Raw genomic sequence first — 24,431 nt, 5'->3', positions numbered from 1 at the left:
GGTGGTGGTGTTGCCGTGTGGAGGGTGGTGGTGGTGTTGCCGTGTGGAGGGTGGTGGTGGTGGTGTTGCCGTGTGGAGGGTGGTGGTGGTGTTGCCGTGTGGAGGGAGGGTGGTGGTGTTGCCGTGTGGAGGGAGGGTGGTGGTGTTGCCGTGTGGAGGGTGGTGGTGGTGGTGTTGCCGTGTGGAGGGTGGTGGTGGTGGTGTTGCCGTGTGGAGGGTGGTGGTGGTGTTGCCGTGTGGAGGGTGGTGGTGGTGTTGCCGTGTGGAGGGAGGGTGGTGGTGTTGCCGTGTGGAGGGAGGGTGGTGGTGTTGCCGTGTGGAGGGAGGGTGGTGGTGTTGCCGTGTGGAGGGAGGGTGGTGGTGTTGCCGTGTGGAGGGTGGTGGTGGTGTTGCCGTGTGGAGGGTGGTGGTGGTGTTGCCGTGTGGAGGGTGGTGGTGGTGTTGCCGGTGTTGCCGTGTGGAGGTGGTGTTGCCGGTGTTGCCGTGTGGAGGGTGGTGGTGGTGTTGCCGTGTGGAGGGAGGGTTGTGGTGTTGCCGTGTGGAGGGTGGTGGTGGTGTTGCCGTGTGGAGGGTGGTGGTGGTGTTGCCGTGTGGAGGGAGGGTTGTGGTGTTGCCGTGTGGAGGGTGGTGGTGGTGTTGCCGTGTGGAGGGTGGTGGTGGTGTTGCCGTGTGGAGGGTGGGTGGTGGTGTTGCCGTGTGGAGGGTGGGTGGTGGTGTTGCCGTGTGGAGGGTGGGTGGTGGTGTTGCCGTGTGGAGGTTGGGTGGTGGTGTTGCCGTGTGGAGGGTGGGTGGTGGTGTTGCCGTGTGGAGGGTGGTGGTGGTGTTGCCGTGTGGAGGGTGGTGGTGGTGTTGCCGTGTGGAGGGTGGTGGTGGTGGTGTTGCCGTGTGGAGGGTGGTGGTGGTGGTGGTGTTGCCGTGTGGAGGGTGGTGGTGGTGGTGGTGTTGCCGTGTGGAGGGTGGTGGTGGTGGTGGTGTTGCCGTGTGGAGGGTGGTGGTGGTGGTGGTGTTGCCGTGTGGAGGGTGGTGGTGGTGGTGTTGCCGTGTGGAGGGTGGTGGTGGTGGTGTTGCCGTGTGGAGGGTGGGTGGTGTTGCCGTGTGGAGGGTTTTGGTGGTGTTGCCGTGTGGAGGGTTTTGGTGGTGTTGCCGTGTGGAGGGTGGTGGTGGTGTTGCCGTGTGGAGGGTGGTGGTGGTGTTGCCGTGTGGAGGGTGGTGGTGGTGTTGCCGTGTGGAGGGTGGTGGTGGTGTTGCCGTGTGGAGGGTGGTGGTGGTGTTGCCGTGTGGAGGGTGGTGGTGTTGCCGTGTGGAGGGTGGTGGTGTTGCCGTGTGGAGGGTGGTGGTGTTGCCGTGTGGAGGGTGGTGGTGTTGCCGTGTGGAGGGTGGTGGTGTTGCCGTGTGGAGGGTGGTGGTGTTGCCGTGTGGAGGGTGGTGGTGTTGCCGTGTGGAGGGTGGTGGTGTTGCCGTGTGGAGGGTGGTGGTGTTGCCGTGTGGAGGGTGGTGGTGGTGGTGTTGCCGTGTGGAGGGTGGTGGTGGTGGTGTTGCCGTGTGGAGGGTGGTGGTGGTGGTGTTGCCGTGTGGAGGGTGGTGGTGGTGGTGTTGCCGTGTGGAGGGTGGTGGTGGTGTTGCCGTGTGGAGGGAGGGTGGTGGTGTTGCCGTGTGGAGGGAGGGTGGTGGTGTTGCCGTGTGGAGGGAGGGTGGTGGTGTTGCCGTGTGGAGGGTGATGGTGGTGTTGCCGTGTGGAGGGTGGTGGTGGTGGTGTTGCCGTGTGGAGGGTGGTGGTGGTGTTGCCGTGTGGAGGGAGGGTGGTGGTGTTGCCGTGTGGAGGGAGGGTGGTGGTGTTGCCGTGTGGAGGGTGGTGGTGGTGTTGCCGTGTGGAGGGTGGTGGTGGTGTTGCCGTGTGGAGGGTGGTGGTGGTGTTGCCGTGTGGAGGGTGGTGGTGGTGTTGCCGGTGTTGCCGTGTGGAGGTGGTGTTGCCGGTGTTGCCGTGTGGAGGGTGGTGGTGGTGTTGCCGTGTGGAGGGAGGGTTGTGGTGTTGCCGTGTGGAGGGTGGTGGTGGTGTTGCCGTGTGGAGGGTGGTGGTGGTGTTGCCGTGTGGAGGGAGGGTTGTGGTGTTGCCGTGTGGAGGGTGGTGGTGGTGTTGCCGTGTGGAGGGTGGTGGTGGTGTTGCCGTTTGGAGGGTGGGTGGTGGTGTTGCCGTGTGGAGGGTGGGTGGTGGTGTTGCCGTGTGGAGGGTGGGTGGTGGTGTTGCCGTGTGGAGGTTGGGTGGTGGTGTTGCCGTGTGGAGGGTGGGTGGTGGTGTTGCCGTGTGGAGGGTGGTGGTGGTGGTGTTGCCGTGTGGAGGGTGGTGGTGGTGGTGGTGTTGCCGTGTGGAGGGTGGTGGTGGTGGTGGTGTTGCCGTGTGGAGGGTGGTGGTGGTGGTGTTGCCGTGTGGAGGGTGGTGGTGTTGCCGTGTGGAGGGTGGTGGTGGTGGTGTTGCCGTGTGGAGGGTGGGTGGTGTTGCCGTGTGGAGGGTTTTGGTGGTGTTGCCGTGTGGAGGGTGGTGGTGGTGTTGCCGTGTGGAGGGTGGTGGTGGTGTTGCCGTGTGGAGGGTGGTGGTGGTGTTGCCGTGTGGTGGTGGTGTTGCCGTGTGGAGGGTGGTGGTGGTGTTGCCGTGTGGAGGGTGGTGGTGGTGTTGCCGTGTGGAGGGTGGTGGTGGTGTTGCCGTGTGGAGGGTGGTGGTGGTGTTGCCGTGTGGAGGGTGGTGGTGGTGTTGCCGTGTGGAGGGTGGTGGTGGTGTTGCCGTGTGGAGGGTGGTGGTGTTGCTGTGTGGAGGGTGGTGGTGTTTTTGCCGTGTGTGTGGGTGGGTGGTGGTGCTGCTGTGTGGAGGGAGTTTGGGTGGGTGGTGGTGTTGCTGTGGGGAGGGAGTTTGGGTGGGTGGTGGTGTTGCTGTGGGGAGGGTGGAGGGAGTTTGGGTGGGGGGTGGTGTTGCTGTGGGGAGGGTGGAGGGAGTTTGAGTGGGTGGTGGTGGTGGTGTTGCTGTGGGGAGGGTGGAGGGAGTTTGGGTGGGTGGTGGTGGTGGTGTTGTAATGCAGCAGATCCTATAGTAATTCCAGAGTCCTATAAATGGCCACTTGCCTAGATGGCATTCTATCAGGGAGAGGAGAGCAGGATTGGTAGACTCTTCCGATATGTTTTTCACATCTGTATTCATACACAATTTAGCCTATACAGTATGGCACTACAACAAACACATTTGGTGTCAGTATGGATCCTGTACCTGCTCATTGAAATGACATTGTGAAGGGAAATAATACTTAGAATATTACTGGGATTGTAAATAATCAGTTGATGGCATAAAGACAGAAAAAGCCCATGTTCTGATTGGTTAGATATCTGATTATTGTTGACTTTCTACAGGGTCCAGCTGGGCTACCAGGTCTGAAGGGACCAAAAGGTGAAAAGGTAAGTGTAATTTATAAACAGTTTTTTTTACATTAGATGTTTAGTGAATGATTGAAAACTACCATTATACGAAGCGGAAAGGCCTTGTATAAAATAGCAGCAGTTATATCTCTCTCTCTCTGTCTCTCTCTCTCTCTCTCCACCTCCATCCAACGAACTTGTTGCCAGGGAGAACTGGGACGACCTGGACAAAAGGTGAGAGCACCCATTGATCATTCTATTAGCTCTGCTAAGTGGATTTGCTGAAAAATGAGATCCAGTCCCTCCTCAGTCTGTCTGGTGGGCTGTAACTCACGTCCCCGCCGCCTGCCGCCCGCCTGTCCCCCCGCTGCCCGCCTGTCCCCCCGCTGCCTGGTTATGAGCATTATGAAATTCAGAGAAAGACAAGCAGCACAACCTTGACATGATGCCAGGACAGCTAGGATACAGAGAGAGAAAGACAAGCAGCACAACCTGGACATGATGCCAGGACAGCTAGGACACAGAGAGAGCAAGACAAGCAGCACAACCTGGACACGATGCCAGGACAGCTAGGATACAGAGAGAGAAAGACAAGCAGCACAACCTGGACACGATGCCAGGACAGCTAGGACACAGAGAGAGAAAGACAAGCAGCACAACCTGGACATGATGCCAGGACAGCTAGGACACAGAGAGAGAAAGACAAGCAGCACAACCTGGACATGATGCCAGGACAGCTAGGATACAGAGAGAGAAAGACAAGCAGCACAACCTGGACACGATGCCAGGACAGCTAGGATACAGAGAGAGCAAGACAAGCAGCACAACCTGGACACGATGCCAGGACAGCTAGGATACAGAGAGAGAAAGACAAGCAGCACAACCTGGACATGATGCCAGGACAGCTAGGACACAGAGAGAGAAAGACAAGCAGCACAACCTGGACATGATGCCAGGACAGCTAGGACACAGAGAGAAAGACAAGCAGCACAACCTGGACATGATGCCAGGACAGCTAGGACACAGAGAGAGCAAGACAAGCAGCACAACCTGGACATGATGCCAGGACAGCTAGGACACAGAGAGAGAAAGACAAGCAGCACAACCTGGACACGATGCCAGGACAGCTAGGACACAGAGAGAGAAAGACAAGCAGCACAACCTGGACACGATGCCAGGACAGCTAGGACACAGAGAGAGAAAGACAAGCAGCACAACCTGGACATGATGCCAGGACAGCTAGGATACAGAGAGAAAGACAAGCAGCACAACCTGGACACGATGCCAGGACAGCTAGGATACAGAGAGAGAAAGACAAGCAGCACAACCTGGACACGATGCCAGGACAGCTAGGACACAGAGAGAGAAAGACAAGCAGCACAACCTGGACACGATGCCAGGACAGCTAGGATACAGAGAGAAAGACAAGCAGCACAACCTGGACACGATGCCAGGACAGCTAGGACACAGAGAGAGAAAGACAAGCAGCACAACCTGGACACGATGCCAGGACAGCTAGGATACAGAGAGAGAAAGACAAGCAGCACAACCTGGACACGATGCCAGGACAGCTAGGATACAGAGAGAGCAAGACAAGCAGCACAACCTGGACACGATGCCAGGACAGCTAGGACACAGAGAGAGCAAGACAAGCAGCACAACCTGGACATGATGCCAGGACAGCTAGGACACAGAGAGAGAAAGACAAGCAGCACAACCTGGACACGATGCCAGGACAGCTAGGATACAGAGAGAGTTAGACAAGCAGCACAACCTGGACACGATGCCAGGACAGCTAGGATACAGAGAGAGTTAGACAAGCAGCACAACCTGGACACGATGCCAGGACAGCTAGGATACAGAGAGAGAAAGACAAGCAGCACAACCTGGACACGATGCCAGGACAGCTAGGATACAGAGAGAGAAAGACAAGCAGCACAACCTGGACACGATGCCAGGACAGCTAGGACACAGAGAGAGAAAGACAAGCAGCACAACCTGGACACGATGCCAGGACAGCTAGGATACAGAGAGAGCAAGACAAGCAGCACAACCTGGACACGATGCCAGGACAGCTAGGATACAGAGAGAGAAAGACAAGCAGCACAACCTGGACACGATGCCAGGACAGCTAGGACACAGAGAGAGCAAGACAAGCAGCACAACCTGGACACGATGCCAGGACAGCTAGGACACAGAGAGAGAAAGACAAGCAGCACAACCTGGACACGATGCCAGGACAGCTAGGACACAGAGAGAGAAAGACAAGCAGCACAACCTGGACACGATGCCAGGACAGCTAGGACACAGAGAGAGCAAGACAAGCAGCACAACCTGGACATGATGCCAGGACAGCTAGGATACAGAGAGAGCCGCTGAGGTAGAAGATGGATAGAATCATTCTGCTGAGTTGGAGAGGAGAGTGGATGAACCTCCCACCCCATCCCCAACAGATGAGGAACTTATAGTCACCCTGTTAGCTCCTGAAACCTATCCAGCTTCACTGGGCCCTGTTCAGGAGGGTGCAGCGTTACAGCACCTTCACATAGAGATGTATAGCATAGAAAATAGATGATTGTCGGAGGGACAGGGGAGGAGTGAGACCTGTCAGAAGAGAAGTGTGGTCCTAATCAATTGGTGGCTGCAGTTATGTATTAAAACAGTTCCGTTGGGAGAGCTTCACCCTGCGTCCCAAATGGCACCCTATTCCCTTTATAGTTCACTACTTTTGACCAGGGCCCATCAGTCACTGCCCTGCTCTGTCTGAGCTGCAGGGCTGGCTGTGTACAGCAGCAGCATTGCAGTGCAATTTAGCTTAGTGCTCGAGCCAGACCATAAATCATTTTATTTCCCACAAGCAGAGGGCCGTCCTGTTCTATATATACGGCCTATCATTTAATTAAAGAGGACAGAGTGACAGACCTTGTTAAAGTCCTTCTCTCTCTCCACATGGCGGACCAGGGTAAAAACAGAACACAGGTTGTCATGTCAACATCCCGACCGGCTTATGGAATTCTCTGTAACTATTCAGAACAGCCATGTTTGTAACTCCTGCTGTATGTTACTTCTATGATATTACACATGGACATATTATACTGTACACTACACAGCTTACATGGATAGCTGCTGATTCATTCAATAATGCTTTTTTAAATGATGCTAGGTCAGCTGGTCATTTTTTCTATATGGCCGTCTTCATGCCCTGTGTTTTCTAGTCAGTTCAGAACTTGTGGTCTGGTTAAAGTAGTGTTCTAACGGTTCTGATATGGCTCAGCTATTCCCACACACACCCTATGTACCGTACACACGAGGCTGCAGAGGGGAGGACGGCTCATAATAACATCCGGAACGGCACAAATGGAATGGCATCAAACACCTGGAAACCATGGAAACCATGTGTTTGATGTATTTGATACCATTCCACAAAGTCCGCTCCAACCATTACCACGAGTCCGTCCTCCCCAATTGAGGTGCCACCAACCTCCTGTGGTACTGTGATAACTGTAAAGAGTCTGCTAAATCAGACATTCCCAAAGTGGAGGTACTGCAGGGAGTCTGCTAAATCAGACATTCCCAAAGTGGAGGTACTGCAGGGAGTCTGCTAAATCAGACATTCCCAAAGTGGAGGTACTGCAGGGAGTCTGCTAAATCAGGCATTCCCAAAGTGGAGGTACTGCAGGGAGTCTGCTAAATCAGACATTCTCAAAGTGGAGGTACTGCAGGGAGTCTGCTAAATCAGGCATTCCCAAAGTGGAGGTACTGCAGGGAGTCTGCTAAATCAGACATTCCCAAAGTGGAGGTACTGCAGGGAGTCTGCTAAATCAGGCATTCCCAAAGTGGAGGTACTGCAGGGAGTCTGCTAAATCAGACATTCCCAAAGTGGAGGTACTGCAGGGAGCCTGCTAAATCAGGCATTCCCAAAGTGGAGGTACTGCAGGGAGTCTGCTAAATCAGGCATTCCCAAAGTGGAGGTACTGCAGGGAGTCTGATTCTTATTTTTTTAACAATAATAATACATTAATTTAATAAAATGTTTTTCAATTAATATTGCTGGCAACAACCGATTAAACACATTTTGCAGAAGGGATCTGTGAAAAGTGCTTAGACTAGAGGGTGCAATACAATACAATGTATTATTCAACCACAATTTCTGTTAAACCTTAGACTCAGAGCCTGGGACACACTGCAGCAGGGATTTTGGCCCACTCCTCCATACAGACCTTCTCCAGATCCTTCAGGTTTCGGGGCTGTCGCTGGGCAATACGGACTTTCAGCTCCCTCCAAAGATTTTCTATTGGGTTCAGGTCTGGAGACTGGCTAGGCCATTCCATGACCTTGAGATGCTTCTTACGGAGCCACTCCTTAGTTGCCCTGGCTGTGTGTTTCGGGTCGTTGTCATGCTGGAAGACCCAGCCACGACCCATCTTCAATGCTCTTACTGAGGGAAGGAGGTTGTTGGCCAAGATCTCGCAATACATGGCCCCATCCATCCTCCCCTCAATACGGTGCAGTCGTCCTGTCCCCTTTGCAGAAAAGCATCCCCAAAGAATGATGTTTCCACCTTCGTGCTTCACGGTTGGGATGGTGTTCTTGGGGTTGTACTCATCCTTCTTCTTCCTCCAAACACGGCGAGTGGAGTTTAGACCAAAAAGCTCTATTTTTGTCTCATCAGACCACATGACCTTCTCCCATTCCTCCTCTGGATCATCCAGATGGTCATTGGCAAACTTCAGACGGGCCTGGACATGCGCTGGCTTGAGCAGGGGGACCTTGCGTGCGCTGCAGGATTTTAATCCATGACGGCGTAGTGTGTTACTAATGGTTTTCTTTGAGACTGTGGTCCCAGCTCTCTTCAGGTCATTGACCAGGTCCTGCCGTGTAGTTCTGGGCTGATCCCTCACCTTCCTCATGATCATTGATGCCCCACGAGGTGAGATCTTGCATGGAGCCCCAGACCGAGGGTGATTGACCGTCATCTTGAACTTCTTCCATTTTCTAATAATTGCGCCAACAGTTGTTGCCTTCTCACCAAGCTGCTTGCTTATTGTCCTGTAGCCCATCCCAGCCTTGTGCAGGTCTACAATTTTAGCCCTGATGTCCTTACACAGCTCTCTGGTCTTGGCCATTGTGGAGAGGTTGGAGTCTGTTTGATTGAGTGTGTGGACAGGTGTCTTTTATACAGGTAACGAGTTCAAACAGGTGCAGTTAATACAGGTAATGAGTGGAGAACAGGAGGGCTTCTTAAAGAACAACTAACAGGTCTGTGAGAGCCGGAATTCTTACTGGTTGGTAGGTGATCAAATACTTATGTCATGCAGCAAAATGCAAATTAATTACTTAAAAATCATACAATGTGATTTTCTGGATTTTTGTTTTAGATTCCGTCTCTCACAGTTGAAGTGTACCTATGATAAAAAATTACAGACCTCTACATGCTTTGTAAGTAGGAAAACCTGCAAAATCGGCAGTGTATCAAATACTTGTTCTCCCCACTGTAGGTATCCACAGTTCTCCATCAATTATACATTTGTTTAACTAAATTCTTCTTGTATTCCCCAAAATGTTGTTTTGAACATAATGGCACTGTAATTTAAGCCTAAACCTGCAACATTTTCTCTGTGTCCATGGCAAAATGGGTAGAACTAATTTGGTCACCTGTTTTAGTTTTAGTCTTAGACCTAGATTTAATCAGATCAGGTGATAGCCGACACCCGCATAGCTGATGTTTTGGCAGTGTCAGAGATGTAACTCTGTTAGAGCTGTCACATTGGTGAGAGGCAGCTGCTCATGTGGTCATGTTCACCAAGCCACATCCATTCCTCTTGTCAGAGGTTCTGAATGAGAAAGTCTAGGCTATATAGAAATGACACTCAAACAACATAATAAGAATTTACACTGAGTGGACAAAACATTACAGAAAAACATTATGCTCTTTCCGTAACCTCTACAGGATGGGTGGGTCCCCCTCGGGAAGGGTGAGCTAACGTAGGCTAATGCCATTAGCATGAGGTTATAAGTAACAAGAACATTTCCCAGGACATAGACATATCTGATATTGGCAGAAAACTTGAAATTCTTGTTAATCTAACTGCACTGTCCAATTTACAGTTGCTATTACAGTGAAAGAATACCATGCTATTGTTTGAAGAATGTTCTTTCCATAACATAGACTGACCAGGTGATGAACGCTTATTGATGTAATTTGTTAAATCCACTTCAATCAGTGTAGATGAAGGGGAGGAAACAGGTTAAAGAATGATTTTTAAGCCTTGAGACAATTGGGACATGGATTGTGTATGTGTTCCATACAGAGGGTGAATGGGCAAGACAAAAGATTTAAGTGCCTTTGAATGGGGTATGGTAGTAGGTGCCAGGCGCACCAGTTTGTGTCAAGAACTGCAATACAACTGGCTTTTTCACGCTCAACAGTTTCCTGTGTGTTTCAAGAATGGTCCACTCCCCCAAAGGACATCCAGCAACTTGACACAACAGTGGGAAGTATTGGCGTCAACATGGGCCAGCAACCCTGTGGAACACTTTCAACACCTTGTAGACTCCATGCCCTGACGAATTGAGGCTGTTCTGAGGGCAAAAAGGGGGGGTGCAACTCAATATTAGGAAGGTGTTCCTAATGTATCGTACACTCAGTGTATATCAACCTAATCGAGGTGTAGATTACATTCAGGTAGCCTTGTCCAACTAGGCCTACTATCCCCTCGTATAATTTAGCTGGCCACATTGATATTGTGGCAGATTGTAACCAAAGCCAGCCATAATTAACCATAAAGGCTTAACTACAGGTAAATAAAATGTACAGCTCTGATTTTCTCCCCATCATGACTTTTGAAGGGGTAAATAACAATTGTTTCATTGAAGGGGAGAATTCTAGCCTTCCAGAAATATTATTGTTTTAGGAAAATAGAGCTTCTGATGATATCAAAGTAAAAATATCCTACATGAAAGTAAGAGAGAGAATAAACATGATTGTTTCTAGTTAAGGTTAGTTACAAGTGAAGTGTCCTGGCTTCACATCAGTTCAAAAGATGGACTGAAGAGACCACCTGGGAGCTTTGTGGGAGAGACGGACAGATCAGCTCAATCAGATCGCACAACTGAAAGATGTCAACTCTGCCAATGAGAGGGTTGCATGAAATATTCTGCATTCTTCTGATTGGACAAAACAGATGAAAAGGAGCTTCATGTCAAATTAAATATTCATTAGTCTCATGTGGAATTCTCATCTGGTCACATTTTTGTCTACTAAAATGAAAACTAATTTGTTACAGTTATCGTTTTTTTCCCAGGGCGTCTCGTTATCATAGCTTTAGTCAGGAAAAATAAGTCGTCAAGTATTTTTTGTCATAGTTATTGTTGCCGAAATTTACACTGGTGCTAGAATTGCAAGAAGTTAGCTTTAAAGTGGCAAAAGGGCCTCTATGCACAAAGGAAACATGTGTAGAATTACAAGTAATGAGCTTTTCTTCTCTCATGCTAAGAGGGGGGCCTTTAAAGATGTATTTCCCGGGGCCCAAGACCTGAAGTCATAGTAAAACTGCTTGTATGCTATTTATAGTCCACTCTGAAGTAGGACTTGTGTTCTGATATTATGAGGTGTTCCCTGATGAATTTGCTATCACAAAAGGGGTCCCCCACGCAAAAAACAATTTGGGAACCCTGTGCTAAAGAAAGGCTGTTGTGGCCCATTAGGGTCGGACGGGTCCTCCAGGTCTCACGGGGCGCCAGGGACCAGCCGGGTGGCCAGGACCAAATGGGCCCAAGGTGAGTAAGTCCTATTTCATGGTGCCCATATGTCAATATGATTATTATACCGTACCATAGTATGGTGGGAAAAAATGATAGAACACAAATTATGCAATAAGATAAGATGGTATGTGTGTTCCTGTACCTACAGGTGTTAGATCTTAATTTGACCAGTTTCGTCGCAGGAGTAAAATAATCTTGCAGCAGGAGGATTTGATATTTTTTTTAAAGTGATCATTTCTAATGAGAAAGAACTGTAGTTTTGATAGGCTACAGCAGGCTATATATTAGGAGTGAGATCGAGTAGGAGAAAGAGAACTGTGGGTTTTCAGTGAATTTATGTCAATCATGAGGCTCATTTGAATTTCCTACGGTGCAGGAAAATTCTCTGTGACAACAGAGTGATCAAATTAAGATACCACGTCTGTATGATATTATTTGTCAAGGTAGATGAAGACTGTGTTGTCAGAGCCGTGTGTGTGTGTGTGTGTGTGTGTGTGTGTCTGGCAGGGGGAGAAGGGAGATGGTGGATTGATGGGAATACCTGGAGCAAGAGGACCTCTTGGACCTAAGGTCTGTGACCCTTCATCTTTCACCGAGAAAATTGTCTGATTTCAACCATAATGTTATTCATAATTTCTATACTTCAGACTTCTGATCTTCCTTCCTAGGGTTTACCTGGATACAAAGGAGAAAAGGTGGGTGATTACTTCAAATGTTTTTGACTGCTTTCTTTTATTCTATTACATTACAAACCATATTTTAGTTTCTCTGGGTTGGTTCAACAACATGTGTGTGTTTTCAGTGTATCTGCCTGATCAGGTCTCCTGTTTATGGATGTTTTGTTTACAGTTGTTTTGTCTCCTGTCTGTCTCATCAGGGTTCCCGTGGTGACCGTAGTGAGAGCGGGATGAAGGGAGACAAGGGCACAATGGGCTTCCCTGGAATGCTTGGACAGAAAGTGAGACATACATCTGTAATCTCTTGATCTAGACATTATCTGATGTTTATCAGCTGCTGGGGTTGATGTGGAGGAGCTGGAGGAAGGGGAGAAGGAGGAGGAGGAGCAGGAGGAGGTCATTGTAGGGTGACGTGTAGTGGAGGTTCATTGAACAACAGGATAAAACCAGAATCAACTGGCCCTCCATAATAACTCAAGAACACAATTCTAAATTGGACCACAGTTATTTATATGACGTACCGGCATATGTTGTTGATGGAGTGCTGTGGTTTATGTCCTCAGGGTGAAATGGGTCCAAAGGGAGAACCTGGAATCTCAGGGAATAGAGGACCGACGGGCAGACCAGGGAAGAGGGGCAAACAGGTGAGAGATATATCTTATTATTAAACAGGTGAGAGATATACTTTATTATTAAACAGGTGAGAAATACACTTATTAGTAAACAGGTGAGAGATATACTTGATTAGTAAACAGGTGAGAGATATACTTGATTAGTAAACAGGTGAGAGAGATACTTGATTAGTAAACAGGTGAGAGATATATTTGATTAGTGAACAGGTGAGAGATATACTTGATTAGTAAACAGGTGAGAGATATATTTGATTAGTGAACAGGTGAGAGATATACTTGATTAGTAAACAGGTGAGAGATATACTTGATTAGTAAACAGGTGAGAGATATACTTGATTAGTAAACAGGTGAGAGATATATTTGATTAGTGAACAGGTGAGAGATATATTTGATTAGTACACAGGTGAGAGATATACTTGATTAGTAAACAGGTGAGAGAGATACTGTATTAAACAGGTGAGAGAGATACTTGATTAGTAAACAGGTGAGAGAGATGCTGTATTAAACAGGTGAGCGAGATACTGTATTAAACAGGTATGAGATACGCTGTATTAAACAGGTGAGAGATGCTGTATTAAACAGGTGAGAGATACTGTATTAGGATCTTACTTGGATCTTAATGATATAATATCATATGCTGTTAGAAGCTGTATTAAACAGGTGAGAGATATGCTGTATTAAACAGGTGAGAGATGCTGTATTAAACAGGTGAGAGAGATGCTGTATTAAACAGGTCAGATGCTGTATTAAACAGGTGAGAGAGATACTATATTAGGATCTTACTTGGATCTTAATGATATAATATCATATGCTGTTAGAAGCTGTATTAAACAGGTGAGAGATACTATATTAGGATCTTACTTGGATCTTAATGATATAATATCATATGCTGTTAGAAGCTGTATTAACTAGGTGAGAGATGCTGTATTAAACAGGTGAGAGATGCTGTATTTAACAGGCGAGAGATGCTGTATTAAACAGGTGAGAGATACTGTATTAGGATCTTACTTGGATCTTAATGATATAATATCATATGCTGTTAGAAGCTGTATTAAACAGGTGAGAGATATGCTGTATTAAACAGGCGAGAGATGCTGTATTAAACAGGTGAGAGATACTGTATTAGGATCTTACTTGGATCTTAATGATATAATATCATATGCTGTTAGAAGCTGTATTAAACAGGTGAGTGATGCTGTATTAAACAGGTGAGAGAGATGCTGTATTAAACAGGTGAGAGATGCTGTATTAAACAGGTGAGAGAGATACTGTATTAAACAGGTCAGATGCTGTATTAAACAGGTGAGAGAGATACTGTATTAAACAGGTGAGAGATGCTGTATTAAACAGGTGAGAGAGATACTGTATTAGGATCTTACTTGGATCTTAATGATATAATATCATATGCTGTTAGAAGCTGTATTAAACAGGTGAGAGATATGCTGTATTAAACAGGTGAGAGATGCTGTATTAGACAGGTGAGAGAGATGCTGTATTAAACAGGTCAGATGCTGTATTAAACAGGTGAGAGAGATACTGTATTAAACAGGTGAGAGATACTGTATTAGGATCTTACTTGGATCTTAATGATATAATATCATATGCTGTTAGAAGCTGTATTAAACAGGTGAGAGAGATGCTGTATTAAACAGGTGAGAGATGCTGTATTAAACAGGTGAGAGATACTATATTAGGATCTTACTTGGATCTTAATGATATAATATCATATACTGTTAGAAACTGTATTAAACAGGTGAGAGATACTGTATTAGGATCTTACTTGGATCTTAATGATATAATATCATATGCTGTTAGAAGCTGTATTAAACAGGTGAGAGAGATGCTGTATTAAACAGGTGAGAGATGCTGTATTTAACAGGCGAGAGATGCTGTATTAAACAGGTGAGAGATACTGTATTAGGATCTTACTTGGATCTTAATGATATAATATCATATGCTGTTAGAAGCTGTATTAAACAGGTGAGTGATGCTGTATTAAACAGGTGAGAGATGCTGTATTAAACAGGTGAGAGATGCTGTATTAAACAGGTGAGAGAGATGCTGTATTAAACAGGTGAGAGAGATGCTGTATTAAACAGGTGAGAGAGATGCTGTATTAAACAGGTGAGAGAGATGCTGTATTAAACAGGTGAGAGAGATGCTGTATTAAACAGGTGAGAGAGATACTGTATTAAACAGGTGAGAGATACTGTATTAGGATCTTACTTGGATCTTAATGATATAATATATGCTGTTAGAAGCTGTATTAACTAGGTGAGAGATGCTGTATTAAACAGGTGAGAGATGCTGTATTAAACAGGTGAGAGATACTGTATTAAACAGGTGAGAGATACTGTATTAGGATCTTACTTGGATCTTAATGATATAATATCATATGCTGTTAGAAGCTGTATTAAACAGGTGAGAGATATGCTGTATTAAACAGGTGAGAGAGATGCTGTATTAAACAGGTGAGAGATACTGTATTAGGATCTTACTTGGATCTTAATGATATAATATCATATGCTGTTAGATGCTGTATTAAACAGGTGAGAGAGATGCTGTATTAAACAGGTGAGAGATACTATATTAGGATCTTACTTGGATCTTAATGATATAATATCATATGCTGTTAGAAGCTGTATTAAACAGGTGAGAGAGATGCTGTATTAAACAGGTGAGAGATACTATATTAGGATCTTACTTGGATCTTAATGATATAATATCATATGCTGTTAGAAGCTGTATTAAACAGGTGAGAGAGATGCTGTATTAAACAGGTGAGAGATACTATATTAGGATCTTACTTGGATCTTAATGATATAATATCATATGCTGTTAGAAGCTGTATTAAACAGGTGAGAGATGCTGTATTAAACAGGTGAGAGATATGCTGTATTAAACAGGTGAGAGATGCTGTATTAAACAGGTGAGAGAGATACTGTATTAAACAGGTGAGAGATACTGTATTAGGATCTTACTTGGATCTTAATGATATAATATATGCTGTTAGAAGCTGTATTAACTAGGTGAGAGATATGCTGTATTAAACAGGTGAGAGATGCTGTATTAAACAGGTGAGAGATACTGTATTAAACAGGTGAGAGATACTATATTAGGATCTTACTTGGATCTTAATGATATAATATCATATGCTGTTAGAAGCTGTATTAAACAGGTGAGAGAGATGCTGTATTAAACAGGTGAGAGATACTATATTAGGATCTTACTTGGATCTTAATGATATAATATCATATGCTGTTAGAAGCTGTATTAAACAGGTGAGAGAGATGCTGTATTAAACAGGTGAGAGATACTATATTAGGATCTTACTTGGATCTTAATGATATAATATCATATGCTGTTAGAAGCTGTATTAAACAGGTGAGAGAGATGCTGTATTAAACAGGTGAGAGATACTATATTAGGATCTTACTTGGATCTTAATGATATAATATCATATGCTGTTAGAAGCTGTGATTAAAAAAGTTATTCCGATCTTTTTTTAACCTTTATTTAACTAGGCAAGTCAGTTAAGAACAAATTCTTATTTACAATGACGGCCTAGAAACAGTGGGTTAACTGCCTTGTTCAGGGGCAGAACGACAGATTTTTACCTTGTCAGCTCGGGGATTTGATCTAGCAACCTTTCGATTACTAGTCCAACGCTCTAACCACTATGCTACCTGCCGCCCTCTTTGAGCAACATACTGTAACATCAAATCACTATGATGTGGTGACATGTTTTGACCACTGAAGGTTTACCATATGTTTGTCAGTTGATGTTTTTACATGTGGTGTTTATCTTGTCTGATTAATCAGGGAGGGAAGGGCGACAATGGGATTATCGGCCCTCTAGGTCCAGCAGGTCCTCAGGGGCCCCCAGGCCACCCTGGTCCCCCAGGTCTCCCAGCCTCAGGTAAGGACTCCACCTACATCGGCTCTCCCATCTGAGCTTCGCTTCTTTAGAGACCGCTATAGGGCTAGGGAGTGTGGCTGGGCTAACATGCTAATCTGTTGCCAGTCTGTGTATATGCAGGCTGAGTGTGTAGCTGGATGAATTCTAGGGAAGAACATCGAGTCAGATTTAGAGTTATTGGTTTGTTCTTTGTTGGAGGCTCTGCCCATTTTCTGGACTCTGAAGGCTAGTTTCTCAGACCTAGATTATTAAACCTTGTCCTGTAATTAAAAGAAAGGCCCAATGGAGAATCTCACTGGAAAGTACATTTTGAGGTTTAATATGGGGTCCTGACAGTGTGAGAAGCTTCAGGGATGGGTCTGAGAAGCTTCAGGGATGGGTCTGAGAAGCTTCAGGGATGGGTCTGAGAAGCTTCCGGGATGGGTGTGAGAAGCTTCAGGGATGGGTGTGAGAAGCTCCAGGGATGGGTGTGAGAAGCTCCAGGGATGGGTGTGAGAAGCTTCAGGTATGGGTGTGAGAAGCTTCAGGTATGGGTCTGAGAAGCTTCAGGCAGGCAGCCTCCCGTGTCAGCATCAGTGAAAGGAAGCAGACATTAAAACACAGCAGGAGGTAACACCAGAGAGCTTATTTAGGTTCAGAGGAACCTGATCACCCCCCCTCTCCCCCCCCCTGAGGTGAAACAGATACCATGAGGGGGGTGGCGGGGGTGACTGGGATGGGACGGATGCTAAAGCCATGACATCATGTCCTTAAAACGAATTCATAGTGGGCCAAGAAGCTTCTTACATATTTACAAACATTATGTCACCATGTAATTAAACTGTTACAGCCGGTGTCTTGTTCAGGTGTCTGCGCAAATTAAGTTGATTGCTTTACCAACTTGATAGATAGACGAGGGGGCCAGGATAGTGCAATTCAATTGAGGTATTTATAACATATAGTCCCTGTGACCTCGCTCATGGCTGTCTCTGAATGTGGTTCTCTGTGATATAGAGATGGTGTCATGTGTACATCACTTTTTGTACATATGCCTGCATTGATAATATATGATCTAAATGTTTATTTCTTGTTCAGGACTCTACGTGGTTGGAACGAAAGGTGAGAGGGGGCTACCAGGTCTTCCTGGACCTTGCAGCTGTAACTCCATTAGTGTCAAGAGTCCACAGTTTGATGAACATAGTTCCAGGAGCGACTACGCCAAAGTGCCAGCGGTGAGCACGCAACACAAGTAACACATGATCAACATTTACTGCCAATCAGAAACTTGCCTCAGCTAAGGCACTTAATAGGCCGAATTAGTCTTTGTGTCTCACCCAGAATGTGTCTTTTGTTGTTTCTCGTACAGATATTTGTGGTAAACAATCAAGAAGAACTAGATCGTCTTCATACGGACAATGCCCTAGCCTTCCGGAAAGACCAGAGATCGCTTTACTTCAAAGACACCAACGGATGGCTGCCCATTCAGGTACCTCACTTGATACACTATCTTCTAAACGGGATATGTCTAAGTGCTTACAGTATTGCCTGGCAAGGTTCATCTTTAAGTTACAGTTTTATTTCATTTTCTTAGTTTTAGTTTCTAATCTCTGTAAAAGACTTCTTTCTTCCAGCTGACGCCTTTCCAGTCTACGGAGAATGCTCCGGAACAGGAGGGTTACTGTGGCGACGGGATCGTTCAGATTCCCAACGGGGAGGAATGTGACGACGGGAATAGGATTGTCACCGACGGCTGCGTCAGTAAGTCACGTTATCAGAGTGGATGAACCAGATTCGTGATTTGGTTCTGCTGATGGTTCCGTTTGTTGAATCCTGGTGTTGTCGGTTGGATTACCGCATGGGAAGTTGATTTGTATAAATGAACTTGTTAAATGATAATGCTATTGATGACATACAGAAGCACCGGTCTGGTTTGGATGGCTATTGATCTCTATCTGTCTCTCTATGTCTGTCTCTCTACGTGTGTCTCTGTTTTTCTCTCCCTTTGTTTCTCTCTCCATCTCTTCCTCCTCAGAGTGTAAACATGCTTACTGTGGAGATGGTTATCGCTATGACGGTGCCGAGGAATGTGATGGAAAGGACTTTGGCTATCAGACATGCAACTCATATCTCCCAGGGTTAGTAGGCTGACTGGCTTGATCCATTCTTGTCTGCTTTCCATATCTTACTGTATGTAACTTTGTGTTCCCTATGAAGCAGTAACTGTCTGCTTTTGTCATGATTAGTTGACAGAGGGTTCTAATTCTCCTTGATTCCCAGGTCTTATGGTCGTCTCAGATGCACTCCGTACTGTGTCATTGACTCTACAAACTGCAAGTATTTCACATGAGGAGGAACCTGGACACAGCAGTGGGATGCTTCTTGTCTTGTTTGCTTTGGTACTGAACAGGATGACGGTAATGCAAAAAAAAGATCAACAACAACACTGCAAACAAGAGACTCAAAAAGGAAGTGTTGACAAACTGGACTAAACCTGACAAAATAACTAAAACTACACACACTAACTCTGTTGTATCGCTGCTGAAGCCATGTAGCTCCCGAGGAGGGGGGCCGGGGCCAGTAAAATGCCCCCTCATCCATTCGCACTGGACAATTTCACTTTGTCTTAAATAAAACTCAACCCAAGACTGAAGAGGTTCTGCCCACCTGATAGGACCAGCCGCTGAATGAGAGGCGGTCAAATGAGAGACAGCCAGGAAGTGAGAGACAGCCAATGGGAAAGCTCTGAGAAAGTGAGCGACTCGTGGGTGGAGCCGGAAGCCATATTTACCTCGACGTAGCACTGTTAAAGAAAAGAGAACCAGGTCTGAACAATCAGAAGCAGGGTGCTGTGTATTTTACTGCAACGTCAATGACGTCATGTACTGTAGCAGTTGCATGAGGCTGAAATTGCTGTGTGACCATGGCCACAGATGTCACTACCTGGGCATTTAACCAATCACAATACTTACTATCGTTGTCATGAGCTTCGTACTGTGTATATATAGTAGGTATACGTCTCCAATTGTACGTAGGGAGTATATTGTATGTCATAATTTTACTAATCAGGACAGGAGGGGCATGTTATAATAATACAGTATTCAGGAGGATTCTGAGAGCCTTGGTCAGTCTGTACTGAAGAGGCAGATCTTAAGCCTTGGTCAGTCTGTACTGAATTTGGCAGATCTTAAGCCTTGGTCAGTCTGTACTGAAGAGGCAGATCTTAAGCCTTGGTCAGATCCTCTTCAGAAGAACAGTAAAGCTATGTACTGTACAGTAGTAGCATTTAGCCAAGATGGCTGCCTGTGGAAATAGCAGCCAAGCTGATAGACCGGGAACCCTCACCTTCTGGTAGAACTGAACAGTGGACTAGTCCCAAATGACACCCTATTCCCTATGTAGTGCACTACTTTTGACTAGAGTCCAATGGGCCCTGGTTAAAAGTAGTGCACTATATAGGGGATAGTGTGCCATTTGGACAGCCAGGCCCGTGAGCTCTATTAGCTTTTGATGGCACTGTACTGTAGTTGAAGAGGGCCGTTCAGAATCTGGACATTGTGGACAAGGTCAGCTTTGCTTTAGTTTAGATTGACATTTCCACGGTTTAACTCAGGAACCACTAACAAAATGTAGCTTGCGGTTTTCAGAGAAATCCTCCCTCATATCCACTGTAGAACACAGATGAGATCACCGAGTCTGTGCTGCACACTGACTGTTACACTATCCCTCTTCTCACTCAGAAGTGCTTACTGTACACGTTGATGACTCATGCCATCAGTCCTCTAGGTAAAGAGGAGGACCAGTGAACTACTGTCTGCAGGGAGATATGACACGTGAAGGCTGGCAAACGGTTATTATGACTGCTACTACTACATGTTCTTAAATCATTTCCTCATTGCAGAACAGGAAGCGTTTTTAGCTGCTATTTGGTAGGAAGTGAATTCCGATAGTTAGGGTGGGAAACCTTATGACAGTCTATGGTGCATCAGCTCTGGACATCTTTCTGTCTGGTATTTATAGCAGACAAATAACTGGAGCAGAACTACTGCACCACTCAGTGGAGAACTGAACACTATAGTTGTAGTCTGCATTACTTCCTGTATTCCCTCAGTAGTTTAAGAGAACATTTCAGGATAAGCTGTTCTTTACCACAAGCTATAGGTCGCCGTGCCAACGGAGGCCAACCTTTAACCTCACCCACACTTAGGAAAATATTGTTGCTCATGTAAAAGTGGATGTATGAAAATATGTAATTTCAAGACTGTTCTAAATGTTACATCTGCATGTTAGTGGTACTGTAACTTACAAGTTGAACCCATTTGCCAAAGGAGGCTGTGAATGAAGCCTACATGCTGTAAGTAAATATTAGTCAACTCTCGACAAGGTATATGCTTTTAAAGAAATATTGATGGTTCTTGCTAATGTAACTGTATAACTGTAATGACTGAATATTATGTCAACTTTTATATGACAGGTATAACTGTATTATCCATTGCACCGTGTATAAACACATTACATATCCATTTGTTTGGCTAATATGAGTGTACTGTATGCTGTAGGTACACTGGTAGCATGTGGTAACATTACACAATGCTTGGTGGTGGTGAATGCGCTCGCAAATCAGGATTTCACAACTCCTCTGATTTCATAATTAAGACATGTTTGACACAGACATGTTTGACACAGTCATGCATTATTGAGAACAAAATAAAGATGAGAAAATGGAAGCTGTTGACTGTTACAAGCTATTTACTCAGCCTAGGAACTCACATTAAATGCTCAAATCAAATGTAAAAAATTGGTTGCATACACATTTTTGACCAGAGTCAATACTCTCTAGTTAGTGTCAGGGCATTTGGTTGGTCTGACATGGGGCTGGGAGTCAGGGGTTTGTCAGCATCCCTGAGTAGAGGAGTCTCCTCGGTCGTTGACAGTGATTGGATGGTTGGTGTGTGGTGGGGAGCAGACTGACAGTTCCTGAAATTCTGTTGACGTTCTCTCAGGAAGGAAGAGAACACACTGCACAGCAGTGGACCTGCATCAAGCAGAGAAAAGACGCTGTCAGCAGGCAGCTGCTGACAAAGTGCTGTGTCTGTCTGTACTATTTCATGTATTGGCAGGGCATAAATATCCTCAGAGAGACAGAGTCTTGAATTGAACACACCACAGCTAGAATTGTCATCAACCCTCCCAGATTTGGCCTAGTGTTCTATAGTCAGCCTGATGGTCTACCTCACGAGCAGTAACATTATTCTGGGACTATTTTGTACTATATTGTATGATCTCTCAGAATGAGAGAGGGGGGGGGGGGGTGTGTGTGTGTGTGTGTGTGTGTGTGTGTGTGTGTGTGTGTGTGTGTGTGTGTGTGTGTGTGTGTGTGTGTGTGTGTGTGTGTGTGTGTGTGTGTGTGTATATACACACACACACACACACCTGAGGCAGAAGATTGAGGGCTCAGGTCGTGGCAGGGAGCCATGGGTCCAGGACAGGAGTAGGTAGGAGTTGGCTGCAGTTCTGCCCTCCCCTCTCCGTAACTCAATTACCATGTCATATTTCACTCCATGATTTCATTAAGGTTCATTTGCCTGCAGAGATGCCCAAGTAAAAGCTTACTTATGCTTTTCTTTGTCCTACCACTCTGGGTTCCCTAACCAGACCAATGTGATTTGTGGGCAGAGTACCGATGTCTCTGTAGATGCCTTTAGAAATGAAGCGGCAAATGCAGCCCATTCTATTATCTTAATGAAGAGTTCCGAAGTTGACAAAAGAATACAGAGACATTTTTCCCTAAAGCCATTTTGTGCTCTGTGTGACTCTAAAATATCATTTGAGACGGACAGTCTAGGTGACCTTCATCAGTTTATCCTGGGTGGGGGGGGGGGCTTTGACCTCTGACCCATCAGGATGCCTGAGTGAGACAGGAGTGGTGGCGGGTCATGAAATAATGAACACAGTCACTGGCTTTTCGTTCCCAGAGAAAAGTGTCGTGGAAATTCAGTACTGAGAGAGACTTGGTCTTAGTCATTTCTTCAAACAATCATCTTTATTTAATATCGATTAATGATTGCAATAATGAGACCGTTAGCCCACCAGTCTTGACTGACAGTCTAGCCTTTACAGACGATGCACAGTTTTTATATAGCTGATACCAAGATTGCTTAGTCAGTCACTTCTAACCTTCCCATAAGCCACTTTGGTTATCTACACAGGATGGTCTTTTACTTAGTTTCCCAGATGCCAGGAAGATGAGACAATGAGGCATTATTCTTAATTCTTCCAGGCTCTCTATCTCGAGTCACACACACCACATCTTGTCTATAGAATGCTAGCTTTTAGGTTTTTATCACCAACACAAGTCAATTGTCAGCTTCAAGCTATCTCTAGTATAACCCAGACTGGCTGCAGGGTGCTAGAGTGGAGACCATAACATTTACATTTTACATTTAAGTCATTTAGCAGACGCTCTTATCCAGAGCGACTTACAAATTGGAAAGTTCATACATATTCATCCTGGTCCCCCCGTGGGAATTGAACCCTGGTCCCCCCGTGGGAATTGAACCCACAACCCTGGCGTTGCAAGCACCATGCTCTACCAACTGAGCCACACGGGACCACATAAAACACATAAAACACAGCATTAGCAGGACAATTGTTACATATCCAACAAGTAAGGTGAATACATAATTTTTTCCTCACAAAAGAGAAAATGTGTTATTTGAGTGCAGGTTGGGGTGGAGTTAAGGTTGTAAGGGGAGGAGGGCGTGGGGGGGTGACGCTGGGCTGGGGAGGCCTCGGGGCAGGAAGCAGGCAGGGACCCAGCTGTCCTCCCAGTCCCAGTGGAAATCCCTGACCTATAGAGAGGAATGACAGGCATGCAGGGTGCTGTGGGCCAGGCGGGGACACAGCCACACATTGAAAATGCACGCATGCGCACACACACACACAGGCCTTATTCCAACCAGTGGCGGTCGATGCTGTTTAAGATGAGGGATGATTTTTTTTCTTTCCATTACAGCATATTGGATGACTGCCATTCATATTCCGTTCACCTATCTCAATGTAACATTGATAGGTTTAGGCTACTCACATTTTCCCTATAGCCATCATGAGGTTGCTACAACCTAGCCTATGAGGGAAAGTTAACAATGTAGGTCGAGAGAAATTTCAGTAATCAAGGTGACAGACAGTGACACATTCAATACCGCCTTGCACACTCTTGGCTGCATCTAGCTGATCTAGGGTGTAATCATTAGTCCAACAGTTGCAAACAAGAGTTCTATTGGAGAAATTCAGGTATGTTTATCCCCTTTTCGTTCTGTTTGGGAAATGTTTTGCAACAGAGTAGGCGGAATGAAAGACACCCGCACACACAAACACAGTTCACTTCCATAGCAGCCATACACACAGTGTGACTTTGATCGTTGGCTAATTCCTTCTCGCATCTATGCGCTCTCCTCCTCTCACCTTTTCCCTTCACTTGTGGACTTCAGTGCACAACACATCAGCTGTCAGGCGGAAAAAAAACATTCCAAGCCAAACCTTCAAATCATAACCGCTACACACAGCCTACATCGTTGTCACCATATTAGCTCACGTCAAGTCAACATGGCTACTAAAACTAACACTTTAGTAAACCCGCTACAATAATGCACTACAGTGTATAGTCAGCAAGCAGTTTAGCAGTTACACTGGCGGCCCCAGTGGCAATAAATTAATAAAACCAAAAGCTTACCTTGACTTGGAAGAGTTCCAGTGTTGGATAGCCATAGCTAGCTAGGTAACATAGCATCCCTCTCTGTTTGAGCCAGGTGTTTGAGTAGGCTAAACTAGCTAGCGAAGTAAGTGAAAGTGGAAAAAATGATATAGCTCTCTCTCGTTTAATTTTTTAAAGAATTTCCTTTGTTTAACTTCAATTACTGTCTCTCTCTTTGAGTCAACGACTCACCACATGTTATGCACTACTAGCTAGCTGTAGCTTATGCTTTCAGTACTAGATTAATTTTCTGATCCTTTGATTGGGTCAACAACATGTCAGTTAATGCTGCAAGAGCTCCGATAGGTTGA

General features: G+C 46.0%; 1 protein-coding gene across 1 annotated transcript in view; it reads left to right on the top strand.

Moving 5' to 3' along the window:
- Positions 1–21,089, top strand: part of LOC120040299 (acetylcholinesterase collagenic tail peptide-like) — a 30,271-nt gene extending 9,182 nt beyond the window's left edge. The window contains exons 4-16 of the mRNA XM_038985497.1: positions 3,394–3,438; positions 3,607–3,633; positions 11,107–11,178; positions 11,671–11,733; positions 11,832–11,858; positions 12,041–12,121; positions 12,404–12,484; positions 16,295–16,391; positions 17,466–17,602; positions 17,737–17,856; positions 18,002–18,128; positions 18,403–18,505; positions 18,648–21,089. Of these exons, the coding sequence (XP_038841425.1) occupies positions 3,394–3,438; positions 3,607–3,633; positions 11,107–11,178; positions 11,671–11,733; positions 11,832–11,858; positions 12,041–12,121; positions 12,404–12,484; positions 16,295–16,391; positions 17,466–17,602; positions 17,737–17,856; positions 18,002–18,128; positions 18,403–18,505; positions 18,648–18,717 (1,050 nt within the window). The 3' untranslated portion in view covers positions 18,718–21,089. The remainder of the gene's footprint in view (positions 1–3,393; positions 3,439–3,606; positions 3,634–11,106; positions 11,179–11,670; positions 11,734–11,831; positions 11,859–12,040; positions 12,122–12,403; positions 12,485–16,294; positions 16,392–17,465; positions 17,603–17,736; positions 17,857–18,001; positions 18,129–18,402; positions 18,506–18,647) is intronic.
- Positions 21,090–24,431: the final 3,342 nt, after the last annotated feature.

The sequence above is a fragment of the Salvelinus namaycush genome, unplaced genomic scaffold (genome assembly GCF_016432855.1).
Source record: "Salvelinus namaycush isolate Seneca unplaced genomic scaffold, SaNama_1.0 Scaffold34, whole genome shotgun sequence".
Classification (NCBI taxonomy): domain Eukaryota; kingdom Metazoa; phylum Chordata; class Actinopteri; order Salmoniformes; family Salmonidae; genus Salvelinus; species Salvelinus namaycush.
The sequence above is the reverse complement of the archived record's forward strand: the minus strand, read 5'-3'. Positions and strand labels throughout refer to the sequence as shown.